We start from the raw sequence: 13,938 nt of genomic DNA on the forward strand, positions 1-13,938 counted from the left end.
AGCAGAGTTTAGATCTGCATATTTGCAATATAATTCCTTAGTCTGGGCTTAAAATGTGCCCAGGAAAACCTGGGTTTCAATTTCTCTGTGACCAGGACAATGCCAGGCTCTTAGAGAGTTATCAGCCCATGTTCCCAGTGGGGTTCCCTGTGGGATTTCCAGTGGGATTTCCACTGGGGGTCATTAATGATCCTTAATGAACATCTCAGCTCTTCAAGGTTTGCTGGAATTGTGACCTGCAAAGTCATTTTTGCTTTTTTTTACTTCAAGCACTTCTTAGAGAGCAGCCTCATGGAGGGATCCCTGCAGCTCAGCAGAGTTTAGATCTGCGTGTTTGCAATATGGGGTTAAAATGCTTAAAATGTGCCCAGGAAAACCTGGGTTTTAATTTCTCTGTGACCAGGACAATGCCAGGCTCTTAGAGAGTTATCAGCCCATGTTCCCAGTGGGATCTCCAGTGGGATCTCCAGTGGGATCCTCAGTGGGATTTTCAGTAGGATTTCCATTGGGTTTCCAGTGAGATTTCCAGTGAGATTTCCAGTGGGATCCTCAGTGGGATCCCCAGTGGAGTTCCCAGTGGGATTTCCTCATCCCCAGTGGGATCCCCAGTAGAATTTCCATTGGGTTTCCAGTGGGATTCTCAGTGGGATCCCCAGTGGGATTTCCTGATCCCCAGTGGGATTTCCAGTGGAGTTCCCAGTAGCATTTCCACTGGGATTTCAGTGGGGTTCCCAGTGGGATTCCCAGTGGGATCCCCAGTAGGATTTCCATTGGGTTTCCAGTGGGATTCTCAGTGGGATCCCCAGTGGGATTTCAGTGGGGTCCTCAGTGGGATTTTCAGATTCCCAGTGGGATCTCCAGTAGGATTTCCATTGGGATTTCAGTGGGGTTCCCAGTAGGATTTCCAGTGGGATCCCCAGTGGGATTTCCAGTGGGATTCTCAGTGGGATCTCCAGTGGGGCCCTCAGTGGAGTTCCCAGTGGGATCCCCAGTAGGATTTCCATTGGGATTTCAGTGGGGTCCTCAGTGGGATTCTCAGATCCCCGGTGGGATTTCCAGTGGGATCCTCAGTGGGACTTCCAGTAGGATTCCCAGTGGGATCCCCAGTAGGATTCCCAGTGGGATCCCCAGTAGGATTTCCAGTGGGATCCCCAGTGGGATTTTCAGATCCCCAGTGGGATCCCCAGTGGGATCCCTGACTCCACAGGGTGTTTTAGGACCCCCACAGTCGCCCCCTTCTTTAAGGGTTCTCAAGTTTTATCTTTTCATGTTTTATCTTTACCTGCAGTTCTGGCACTGACAGAATCGACTCTTCTGAGGCTGATGACATCTCCTCATCCTCATCTTGTGTAAAATCATCAAAATCATCTTCTTCCTCTTCTTCCTGCCCTTCCCTGTCCCCTGCAGCCTCGGGGCCGGCGGGTGTCCCCACGGACTGCCCATCAATGCTGGAGGAGTCCTCCGGCCTTGCCGGGGGGCTGCTGAACTCTGCCTCCCTCTCAGCTGGGTGAGGGGGGTTCTTTGGGGAGTCACTGCTGCCTGGGGGCCCTGCAGCCCCCCCAGGCTCCCCCTGCTGCTCCCCCTGGGGAGGGGAGGGCAGGGCCTGGCGCTCCTCCTCTCCCTTCTCCTCACAGGGCCCGTGCTCCTTCTTGGGCTCATCCCCGCCACAGGAACAAGCAGCCTCCATGTTCAGCTCCTGGCCAAGGCCCAGCATGAACTCCTCCCTCCTCTCAGCACATAGAAGATCTCTTTTTTGGGCCAGGTTGGCTTCTTTGGGAGCATCACTTAACTCTTCAGACTTGATTTCCACCGATGCGTCAGGATTTTCTAAATGAGGCAAAAGCTCCACCACTGGCAAAGGCTCTGATGTGTTCCCATCTCCTTCTCCCACTGCCCAGCTGCAGCAGTCCCCCTTGCTCCCCTTGTCCTGAGTGTCCCCATGGGCAGGGTTTGTGCCACACTCCTTCTTTGGGGACAGAGTGGAGCAGGGCACAAAGAGCTCTGGGGGCTCCACCTTGGGCTCCACTGCAGGAAAAGCTCCTGGAGCAGGGAGCAGGGTCAGCTTCTCCTCCCCTTCAGCCCCAGCAGGAGCAGAGAGCCCAACAGGGCTGGGAGAGACAATCAGGGATGGGATGGAAGAGGTGACCAGAGGCTGGTTTAAGGGGCATGGGAATGTGGAGGGATTCACCAGCAGGGTGGTGACAGGAATGGCCTGAGCGCCTCGGCCCACGGCCGTGCTCAGGGGCTGGATCACGTTGCAGCCATTGCCAATGTTCAGCACCTTCACTGTGGTGGCAGGGACAGTCAGGATGACAGGGGAGGGCTGGATCACAGGGGAAGCTTTGATCACCGGGGCAGATTTCGTCCCTTTTTTCCTCTGGTAGCTCTTCCTCACGCACGGTTTGCGCGTCCTCATCCCGCCCAAGGCCGGCAGCATCACCTTGGGCTGGAAGGCCCCTGGCTCTGAGGCCACCAGAGCTGGGCCTACAGCAGCTGGGAAGGCTTGTCTGGAGTGTGGCTGGCCAGTGGAAAGAACATTCTGGAATTCCAAGGCATCCCCAGCTGCCAGCACTGCTGGGACTTTCAGGGGCGGCGGCGCTGGCTGGATGGGCCGAGGGACCCGGCCCCGGACCCTGCTGGGGGCAGCCTCCGACTGAGCCAATTTCTGATTTTTCTGCACGCTCAGGGGGCTGGAGCTGGGCTGCAGGCAGGGGCTGGGGCGGATCAGGACAGGTTTCAGAGCTGAGGATCTCTGCCTCCTCCAGGGCCTCCTGGAGAAGCGGTTGCCCAAAGGTTTCAGGGTGAGCACGAGCCCCTTGGGCATCAGCAAAGGGTATTTGTCATCACAGCCCCCGCCTGCAGCTCCCTTCTCTGTCCCCACAAGGGCAGATTCTCCAGCAGGTGAGGCCGGTGTCTCCTTGGCATCTTCTGCCAGCTGCTTCAGCTCTCCCTGGATGGAGGGCAAGCTTGCCTGAAGGGAGCAAGAATTTATTGGAATTATTATTTATGGGCTATTTCTGTATTTCCACCTCCAGAGCACAAAAGGCAACAGAGTTTCCTCTGTTTTATTTCCTTTATACTACTGCATGTTGCTTAAGAGTACTTGAAATTCATGAGTTGCACTGCAAAGCCTTTAGGAGACTCTGAGCTCCTGAGAAAAACAAAAGTTTTATGCTTTATAAAGGTTGCTTTAGTAAAAATAAGATTTTGTGGGAAGGAAACTTCCCTGTGTAACAGGGAGTGATGAAGAGAAATGGATTTTATGGCATTTGAGTGCAGTTGTTCCCTTGGGCACAGTCCTCCCTGACTGCCTGACTCACAGGAATGGTCTCTGTGCCTCCAAGAAAAATCCACATGAAAAGGAGACCCACAAAAGGAAAAAAATCCACACAAGGAAAAAAATCCATAAGGAAAATCCACAAGGAAAAAAATCCACACAAGGAAAAAATCCACACAAGGGGAAAAATCCAAAAGGAAAAAAACCAGAAGGAAAAAATCCACAAGGGGAAAAATCCACAAGGGGAAAATCCACACAAGGAAAAAATCCACAAGGGAAAAAATCCAAAAGGGAAAAAACCACAAGGGAAAAAATCCACAAGGGAAAAAAATCCACACAAGGAAAAAATCCACAAGGGGACAAAAAATCCACACAAGGAAAAAATCCACAAGGGGAAAAAATCCAGAAGGAAAATCCACAAGGGAAAAAATCCACAAGGAAAAAATCCACACAAGGAAAAAAATCCAAAAGGAAAAAAAAACAGAAGGAAAATCCACAAGGGGACAAAAAACCACAAGGGGACAAAAATCCAAAAGGAAAAAATCCAAAAGGAAAAAAGTCCACAAGGAAAAATCCACAAGGGGAAAAAATCCACAAGGGAAAAAATCCACACAAGGAAAAAATCCATGAGGAAAAAATCCACACAAGGAAAAAATCCACACAAGGAAAAAATCCACACAAGGAAAAAATCCACAAGGGGAAAAAATACAAAAGGAAAATCCACAAGGGAAAAAATCCACAAGGGGAAAAATCCACAAGGGGAAAAAATCCAAAAGGAAAATCCACAAGGGGAAAAATCCACAAGGGGAAAAATCCACAAGGGGAAAAATCCACAAGGGGAAAAAATCCACAAGGGGAAAAATCCATAAGGGGAAAATCCACAAGGGGGAAAATCCATAAGGGGAAAATCCATAAGGGGAAAAATCCACACAAGGAAAAAAATCCAAAAGGAAAAAAAAAAACCAGAAGGAAAATCCACAAGGGGAAAATCCACCCAAGACCAAATAAAACCCACAAGAAATGAACCAAACAACACCTCCCCCCAGAAAATACCTTTAACCAGAAGGGCAGGCGATGCTCTTCCCTCTCCACGGGAGGTTTCCACTCGTGGGGCTGGATTTCCTCACAGCACTTCACCAGCACAGGCAGCTGCTTCGTCTTCTTGTAGTACTGAGGGGACAGGAGACAAAGGCACACAGGTGACATGCTCAGGTCACCTCTGGGACACAGGACGGGGCTCCCTGCCAGTGCTCATGCCAAGAAAGTGATCTTTAATGGGGTTCCACCCACAGGAACGTGAAAAATCAGTCACCAAGAGCTCACTGCCATCCTGGCTGCTCTCCCAGAGGTTCAGGCAGCTGGGCAGGTGTTGCTTGGTGTTATTGTGGTTTTGTTTTGTGCAGCTGTTCTTTTATCTGGTTTTGTTTTGTGCAGCTGTTCTTTTATCTGGTTTTGTTTTGTGCAGCTGTTCTTTTATCTGGTTTTATGCAGCTGTTCTTTTATCTGGTTTTGTTTTGTGCAGCTGTTCTTTTATCTGGTTTTATGCAGCTGTTCTTTCATCTGGTTTTGTTTTGTGCAGCTGTTCTTTTATCTGGTTTTGTTTTGTGCAGCTGTTCTTTTATCTGGTTTTGTTTTGTGCAGCTGTTCTTTTATCTGGTTTTATGCAGCTGTTCTTTTATCTGGTTTTGTTTTATGCAGCTGTTGTTTTATCTGGTTTTGTTTTATGCAGCTGTTGTTTTATCTGGTTTTATGCAGCTGTTGTTTTACCTGGTTTTTTTTCCCAGCTGTTCTTTTATCTGGTTTTGTTCCTGTGTGTTGTTTTACCTGTTTTTTTTTCCCAGCTGTTGTTTTATCTGTTTTTTTCCCAGCTGTTCTTTTATCTGTTTTGTTCCCAGCTGTTGTTTTATCTGGTTTTTCCCCAGCTGTTCTTTTATCTGTTTTTTTTTTTCCCAGCTGTTCTTTTACCTGTTTTATTTCCCAGCTGTTCTTTTATCTGTTTTTTTTTTTCCCAGCTGTTGTTTTACCTGGTTTTGTTCCCAGCTGTTCTTTTATCTGGTTTTTATCCCAGCTGTTCTTTTACCTGGTTTTATTCCCAGCTGTTCTTTTATCTGGTTTTTATCCCAGCTGTTGTTTTATCTGTTTTTTTTTCCCAGCTGTTCTTTTATCTGTTTTATTCCCAGCTGTTCTTTTATCTGGTTTTTATCCCAGCTGTTCTTTTATCTGTTTTTTTCCCATGTGTTCTTTTATCTGTTTTGTCCCCCCCAGTTTATGGGACAGGATTAGTGCCCAGCTGGCTGCAAACAACACTTTTGTTTCAATTTTGCTACTCAAAAGCTCACTTGGATGAATATTTAACCAGGATTACTGAGTTTTACCAGGACTATCTCATCTCTAAAGAGTCAAACCAGTATCCAAACACCAGTGGCTAAGGGAAACAAAAGGTTAAACCCTCACTGCTACCCCAGGGATGAGATTTAATTGAAAATAAGGAGCCCTTGGAACACAGAGGCCAGGAGTGGCCCTTACCCTGATGATGTTGTCAGGGGCTCTGTTCATGTTGAGGTTCTTGATCCTCACTGTCAGCTGATGGGCAGTTTTGGTGGGCAGCAGGTATTTGCTGATCAAAGGCTTGGGGAAATCCGTCCCTTCGAAATGTTTCAGCCCTAAAGCCAACAAGCTGGCCAGGGAAAGATGGAGGGGAGGAGATGAGAAACCTCTCAGCTCTGCCCAAGGGTTGCAATTCTCTTTACCAAACCAACTTGCAGCCATTTTGTGCAATAACTGCAGCACCTACTTGTCCTCTGCCTTGGTGAAGACGATCTTGTCTCGGGGAGGGTTTGCTCTCAAGGAACAAATTGGCAGCAGCTCTGGGTACATAAAAACTTTCCTGGTTGCCAAAATCCAGGCCACTTGCTTTGGCAAACACGAGAATTCATTTGCTGTGGAAAGAATGAACAGGGAAGGACAGTTTTGTGTGTGTGGATGGAGGTTTTTCACAGCTCACTTCTTGAAAACCCCGCTTCTTTTACTGCTTTCACTGCAAAAAGGATTTCTTCCTGTTTTGAAAATGTGCAGAGTTTCTAGTTTTCCCCTTTAAGTTCACACCAGCAAAAGGTAAAATTCTTTTCTCCTTCCATCTTTTCTTTTGCTCTGTAGCAAGGCAAAGACCAAGTGGCCACTCTGAGCCAAGAAACACTTTTAGTGTATTGCAATTAAGAAATAATAATTAACTTCTGATTGTGATGGTGTGAGTTATGACATCTCTACTGTCTCACTCATTACATGAGACTGAAAATGGAATAAAAATTGTTTAAAACACCTCTGAGTTGCCCCAAATCCGGGTCAGAAAAGGGCATAACCCACCCTGTCCCCTCACATATCACCCTGCTCCTGCTTTCCACACCTTGTTCCTGTGGGAAATGGATTGGTAGAAAATTGGTGTGGAGGCCAAGAAACACTTCTAGTATATTGTAATTAGGAAATAATTAACTTCTGATTGTAATGGTGTGAGTTACAACACCTGGATTGACTCAATCTTCACATGAGACTGAAAATAGAATCAAAGTTGTTAAAACACCTATGAGTTGCCCCAAATCTGGGTGAGAAAAAGGAATTAACCCACCCTGTCCCCTCACTTATCACCCTGCTCCTGCTTTCCCCACCTTGTTCCTGTGGGAAATGGATTGGTAGAAAATTGGTGTGGAGGCCAAGAAACACTTTTAGTACATTGTAATTAGGAAATAATTAACTTCTGATTGTAATGGTGTGAGTTACAACATCTGGATTGTCTCACCCTTCACATGAGACTGAAATGGGGGAAATGGATTGGTATCCACAGGAACATGGATTGGTAGAATAGATTGGTAGAAAATTGGTGTGGAGGCCAAGAAACACTTCTAGTACATTGTAATTAGGAAATAATTAACTTCTGATTGTGATGGTGTGAGTTATGACATCTCTACTGTCTCACTCTTCACATGAGACTGAAAATGGAATAAAAGTTGTTTAAAACACCTCTGAGTTGCCCCAAATCTGGGTGAGAAAAGGAAGTAACCCACCCTGCCCCTCCCTTACCATTCTTCACTGCCTTCCTGGGGCTCCAGTCCACTGGCACCTGGGCGTGGAAGTCCTCAAGGAGCTGCAGGGCCCCCTGCAAGTTGCAGGGCTGGAACATGGTCTGGAATTTGGGGTCCTGGGGCACCTGGTGCAGGCTGGAGCTGCAGGCAAAGCTCCCGAGCTCGCTCTGCAAAGGCAGCACAGAAACGCAGCAGAGACAGGCAGGGAACAGAGAGAGAGCATGGAAAAAATCAGATTATAAATGATAAACTGTCATATTATAAATAGGATCTCATCAGGTTGTAAATTAAAATTTATCATCTGATGCTAAATCTTCATTTGGGGCATCACAAATGCAGGGTAGAGGATTTGCTCTCAGGGTGGGCAGGTACTGGCACAGGTGCTCAGAAAATTCTGGATTTCCCCATCCCTGGCCAGCACTTGCAGATTTTCAATTTTTCCCCTCTGAATTTCATCACAAAAGGTAAAATTCTTTTCCCCTTCCATCTTTTCTTCCCTTTTTCCCTGGGTCAGTGGAAGGTGCCCCTGGTGCTCCATTCAGGTGGAACTGAGGGAGCTTTAGGGTCCCTCCCCACCCAAACCATTCTGGGATTCCGTGACTTTCAGTTCTTTTTCAATTCCCACCCTTCCCACAATTCCAATATTTATCCCATTAAAGCCATTATCCATTCCAACATTTATCCCATTAAACTGAAAACTAAGGTTCCTTTCCATTCATTTAATAAAGTAAATAAATAATAGATTGCATTTATTATTTAAATGAAATTTAAATAAAGAAATCTATTTATTTAAATGAAACTTAATAAATAAATTTATTTAAATGAAACTTAAATAAATAAAAATATTTATTTAAATGAAACTTAAATAAAAATATTTATTTAAATGAAATTTAAATAAAGAAATATATTTAAATGAAATTTAAATAAATATATTTATTTAATTTATATATTTAATATATAATTAATTATTTATATTAATTATAAATTATATTAAATTATATTTTATTTTTATTTTTATTTATATATTTATATATTCATATATAATAATATAATATTATGTTATATAATTATAATATATATAATCTATATTATATTATATAATATATATAATAATAATATATATTTTTATATATTTATATATATTTATATTTTTATTTATATTTTTATGTTATATTAAATTATATATCTAATTTTTATTTATATTTAAATGAAATCTAAATAAATAACTATATTTAGTTATAAATAAAATAAATAAATAAAAATAAATAAATTTTAAAATTCATATTTCGAAGTAAATAAATAAAAATAAATGAATATTTCGAAGTTTGCCCAGGGACCAGCAATGGTTTGAATTTATGGATATCTGATTTTAGGCATTTCTTACCAAAAACATCTGGGTGGTGTTGGCCTCTGAACTCAGAGCAGGGTTGAAACTTGCCAGGAGATGGATTTGAGTCAGGAGCTGAACATGCTTGAGGAATAAAATCAAATAAATTGGATTTTTTTTTGTTCAGTTTATCACAAATCCAAGGAACTGGAAAGCACAAGTCCAAAGGCACAAGAAAAATCTCCTGAGCACAGCAAAAATCAAATCTCTGCCTGCAAAAATCCTTAAAAGCAATAGAAAACTGAGGGGAAACTTTCATGTCCACTGACACAAAGTTTATTACACAAATTCTGAGGACATCAACTATTGAAATCTTTGAGCAGTTTCCCAACTTTTTGGCCAAATTCTCATCGTTACCAACACAGCAATTAATTTTTTTTCCCTACATAAATACATAATACTTATTTTACCACCAATTTCATCTCTCAGAACTGCCCATTTCCCAATTTCTAGGCGCAAGAACAACCCACTTTTAAGAGTAAGGAAAAGTGGTGAGAATGGGATTTCTCAGCGCGTTCAAGCACGGATCACCTGCTGCATTTGCTGCTGGAGCCTCTTCCTCTGTGCGCTGTCCAGAGCCAGGCGCTGCGGGGGCTTCTCACTCGGCTCCTTGGCTCTCTCAGCCTCCTGGGGGGCTTTGATCGAGGCCTTCTTGATCCGCAGCTGCTCCAGCTGCTCCTTCACTGTCTGGTGCTGCTTGTTCAGTAAATTGGCCAGAGGCTCCTCGAACCTGGCGGAAACCCAATGGAATGGATTGGAGTAGGGAATAAAGGGGGAGAAATCCCTGATTTCATAATGCTCCCTGTTTATTTAGAATATTTTTATTGATTTCAATACAGAATAAAGTGGAAGAAATCCCTGATTTCATAATGCTCCCTGTTTATTTAGAATATTTTTATTGATTTCAATACGGAATAAAGTGGAAGAAATCCATGATTTCATAATGCTCCCTGTTTATTTAGAATATTTTTATTGATTTGGATGGAATAAAGGGGAAGAAATCCCTGATTTCATAATGCTCCCTGTTTATTTAGAATATTTTTATTGATTTGGACGGAATAAAGTGGAAGAAATCCCTGATTTCGTAATGCTCCCTGTTTATTTATTTTTATTGATTTCAATACGGAATAAAGTGGAAGAAATCCCTGATTTCATAATGCTCCCTGTTTATTTAGAATATTTTTATTGATTTGAATACGGAATAAAGTGGAAGAAATCCCCGATTTCATAATGCTCCCTGTTTATTTACAATATTTTTATTGATTTCAATACGGAATAAAGTGGAAGAAATCCCTGATTTCATAATGCTCCCTGTTTATTTACAATATTTTTATTGATTTGGACGGAATAAAGGGGAAGAAATCCCTGATTTCATAATGCTCCCTGGTTATTTACAATATTTTTATTGATTTGAATACAGAATAAAGTGGAAGAAATCCCTGATTTCATAATGCTCCCTGTTTATTTAGAATATTTTTATTGATTTCAATATGGAATAAAGTGGAAGAAATCCCTGATTTCATAATGCTCCCTGTTTATTTACAATATTTTTATTGATTTGAATACGGAATAAAGTGGAAGAAATCCCTGATTTCATAATGCTCCCTGTTTATTTAGAATATTTTTATTGATTTGGACGGAATAAAATGGAAGAAATCCCTGATTTCATAATGCTCCCTGTTTATTTACAATATTTTTATTGATTTGAATACGGAATAAAGGGGAAGAAATCCCTGATTTCATAATGCTCCCTGTTTATTTACAATATTTTTATTGATTTGAATATGGAATAAAGTGGAAGAAATCCCTGATTTCATAATGCTCCCTGTTTATTTAGAATGTTTTTATTGATTTGAATACGGAATAAAGTGGAAGAAATCCCTGATTTCATAATGCTCCCTGTTTATTTAGAATATTTTTATTGATTTCAATACGGAATAAAGGGGAAGAAATCCCTGATTTCATAATGCTCCCTGTTTATTTACAATATTTTTATTGATTTGGAGCACTGTTTCTTTATTTTCCTTGCTATCTGCTTTGCACAGTTTGGTTTGACCATGCCTGCACTGCTCAACAGGAACTCCAGCTGCAAGGTCTGCAGAAAGATCACACACTGCTTCAAATCCTGCTACTTTCTTCAAAAATTAATAAAAAATATCAACAATTATTAAAATTGAAAAGATTTAAGTACTTTAACACGTAATAATTTGATATTATATAATTATATTTATTATTTTATTTAAACTTTAATATTTCATTATATTATATTAAATTTTATATTTTTATATTATATTTATTTATAAAATAATATATTATAAATATTATTAAAATTATATACATTATAATAGTATATATTTATATATTATTATATTATATTAAATATTATTATATTAGATTAAATATTCTTACATTATATTAAATATTCTTATATTATATTAAATATTCTTATATTAGATTAAATATTATTATATTAGATTAAATATTATTATATTAGATTAAATATTATTATATTATATTAAATAATTTGTTGGTTTTATTATTTAAGTATTTCCCAGCCTTATGCAGAGAACTTTACCAGAGATCCTACAGTAAAAGCTACTCCTGGAGCAGAAGGAATTAATTATTTCATTAATTATTTCATTAATTATTTCATTAACTATTATTTATTTTATTTATTTTAGCTACACCAGTTAATCTGATTTCTGCTGTACCAGGCCTGAGGTTACTTTATTAAAAAATTAATTAATTATTACCCAGCCTTATGCTGAGAACTCTATCAGAGATGCTACAGTAAGAGCTACTCCTGGAGCAGAAGAAATTCATTATTTCATTATTATTCATTATTTGATTTGATTTATTTTAGCTACATCAATTAATCTGATTTCTGCTCTACCAACCTGAGGTTACTTTATTTAAAAATTAAGGAATTATTACCCAGCCTTGACTTTTAATAAAGTAAAAAAAAAATTTTATTAAAAAATTAATTAATTATTATCCAGCCTTATGCTGAGAACCCTATCAGAGATCCTACAGTAAGAGCTACTCCTGTAGCAGAAGGAATTAATTATTTCACTAATTATTTTATTAATTATTTCATTAATTAAGTAAAAAATTATTTTATTAAAAATTAATTAATTATTACCCAGCCTTTTGCTGAGAACTTTACCAGAGATGCTACAGTAAGAGCTACACCTGGAGCAGAAGGAATTCATTATTTCATTATTATTCATTATTTTATTTTATTTTATTTATTTTAGCTACACCAGTTCATCTGATTTCTGCTGGTGATCAGCTTCCCTGAGGTCAGTTATAGAATTGTTCCATGATGCTCCTAATAAATAAATCCATAAATATATAAAATAAATAGATAAATCCATAAATATATAAAATAAATATAGAAACATAGAAATCCATAAATATATAAAATAAATATAGAAATCGATAAATATATAAAATAAATATAGGAATAGATAAATCCATAAATATATAAAATCAATATATAAAATAAATCCATAAATATATAAAATAAATCTATAAATATAGAAATCGATAAATATATAAAATAAATATAGAAATCGATAAATATATAAAATAAATATATAAAACAAATAAATCCGTAAATATATAAAATAAATCTATAAATCTATAAATCTATAAATATATAAAATAAATCTATAAAACAAATAAGTCCATAAATATATAAAATAAATATATAAACCCATAAATATATAAAATAAATATATAAAACAAATAAATCAATAAATATATAAAATCAATTAATAAATATCCATAAATAAATCCAGCAAATAGAGATTTTTGCCTTAAAGAATCCTGTGTACAGACAAAACCAGGGGAGAAACCGCTGGGAGAAGTGGCCCACCAAAGCAAAATTAAGAAAATAAAATAAAATAATTGATTTAATTGAATATGATCAGAGCCAGATGCATACAGAGAAGGGCAGAAATCTGCCTGGTTTTCAGTTTGTAGCTGGTTCCGAGCTGCTGCCCTCCCCTCTGGCACTGCTCAGCGCAGCGGGAGCAGCAGAAATCCCAGCTCGATTCACTGTAGCTCCTCTCCCAAACAGAGCCAGCGCACCTCGAGCTGCTCTGCCCCGGAACCCAGGAGCCCCCGAGCGGCTGGGACGGGCTGGAATCAGCACCGGAGAGAGAGAGAAAGCACAGAGCAGGGAAGGGTGGGGCTGGAGGGAGCTTCAGCTCGAGCTGATGTCACCTCCTGCCATGGCAGGGCCACCTCCCACCATCCCAGGGTGCTCCAAAGTGTCCAACCTGGGCCTGGGCACTGCCAGGGGCAGCCACAGCCACAGATCAAACACAATCAATCTTATTAAACACAATAAATAAACAATACATTTTCATGTGTTTAATCCAAGCATCCAAAGACTGGGGAGATCAGGAGGTTCAGATCTTCATCCCACCCAGTTTAGTGCAAGGGGATTTTTGGGCAATGTTCTCATGGAACCATGGAATGGTTTGGGTTGGAATAGACCCAAAAACTCATCCAGTCCCAAGAGCAAGGACATTTTCCACCATCCCAGCCCTGTCCAACCTGGCCCTGGGCACTGCCAGGGACAGCCACAGCCACAGATCAAACACAATCAATCTGTTTCATGTGTTTAATCCAAGCATCCAAAGATTGGGGAGCTCAGGAGGTTTCATCCCACCCAGTTTAGTGCAAGGGGATTTTTGGGCAATGTTCTCATAGAACCATGGAATGGTTTGGGTTTAAAACTCCTCCAGTGCCATAGCAGGGACCCCTTCCACCATCCCAGCCCTGTCCAACTTGACCTTGGACATTGCCGGGGGCAGCCACAGCCACAGATCAAACACAATCAATCTTATTAAACACAATAAATAAACAATACATTTTCATGTGTTTAATCCAATCATCCAAAGATTGGGGAGCTCAGGAGGTTCAGATCTTCATCCCACCCAGTTTAGTGCAAGGGGATTTTTGGGCAATGTTCTCATGGAACCATGGAATGGTTTGGGTTGGAATAGACCAAAAAACTCCTCCAGTGCCATGGCAGGGACCCTTCCACCATCCCAGGGTGCTCCAAGCCCTGCCCAACACTGCCAGGGATGCAGGGGCAGCCCCAGCTGCTCTGGGCAATCTGTTCAATGTGTTCATTCCCAGATGTCCAAAGATTGGGGAGCTCAGGAGTTTCAGCTCCTCACCCC

General features: G+C 40.5%; 1 protein-coding gene across 3 annotated transcripts in view; it reads right to left on the minus strand.

Annotated features, from left to right (window-relative positions):
* GON4L (gon-4 like) overlaps positions 1 to 13,938 on the minus strand; it is a 49,299-nt gene that overhangs the window by 16,147 nt on the left and 19,214 nt on the right. For all 3 annotated transcript variants that reach the window (XM_036398142.2, XM_036398141.2, XM_054517669.1), the window contains 7 exons: positions 9,272 to 9,470; positions 8,738 to 8,824; positions 7,352 to 7,520; positions 6,072 to 6,216; positions 5,804 to 5,954; positions 4,331 to 4,447; positions 1,283 to 2,971 (listed from right to left, as the gene is read on the minus strand). In XM_036398142.2, the coding sequence (XP_036254035.1) occupies positions 1,283 to 2,971; positions 4,331 to 4,447; positions 5,804 to 5,954; positions 6,072 to 6,216; positions 7,352 to 7,520; positions 8,738 to 8,824; positions 9,272 to 9,470 (2,557 nt within the window). The remainder of the gene's footprint in view (positions 1 to 1,282; positions 2,972 to 4,330; positions 4,448 to 5,803; positions 5,955 to 6,071; positions 6,217 to 7,351; positions 7,521 to 8,737; positions 8,825 to 9,271; positions 9,471 to 13,938) is intronic.

Source organism: Molothrus ater, chromosome 29 (assembly GCF_012460135.2).
Source record: "Molothrus ater isolate BHLD 08-10-18 breed brown headed cowbird chromosome 29, BPBGC_Mater_1.1, whole genome shotgun sequence".
In the NCBI taxonomy this organism is placed as follows: domain Eukaryota; kingdom Metazoa; phylum Chordata; class Aves; order Passeriformes; family Icteridae; genus Molothrus; species Molothrus ater.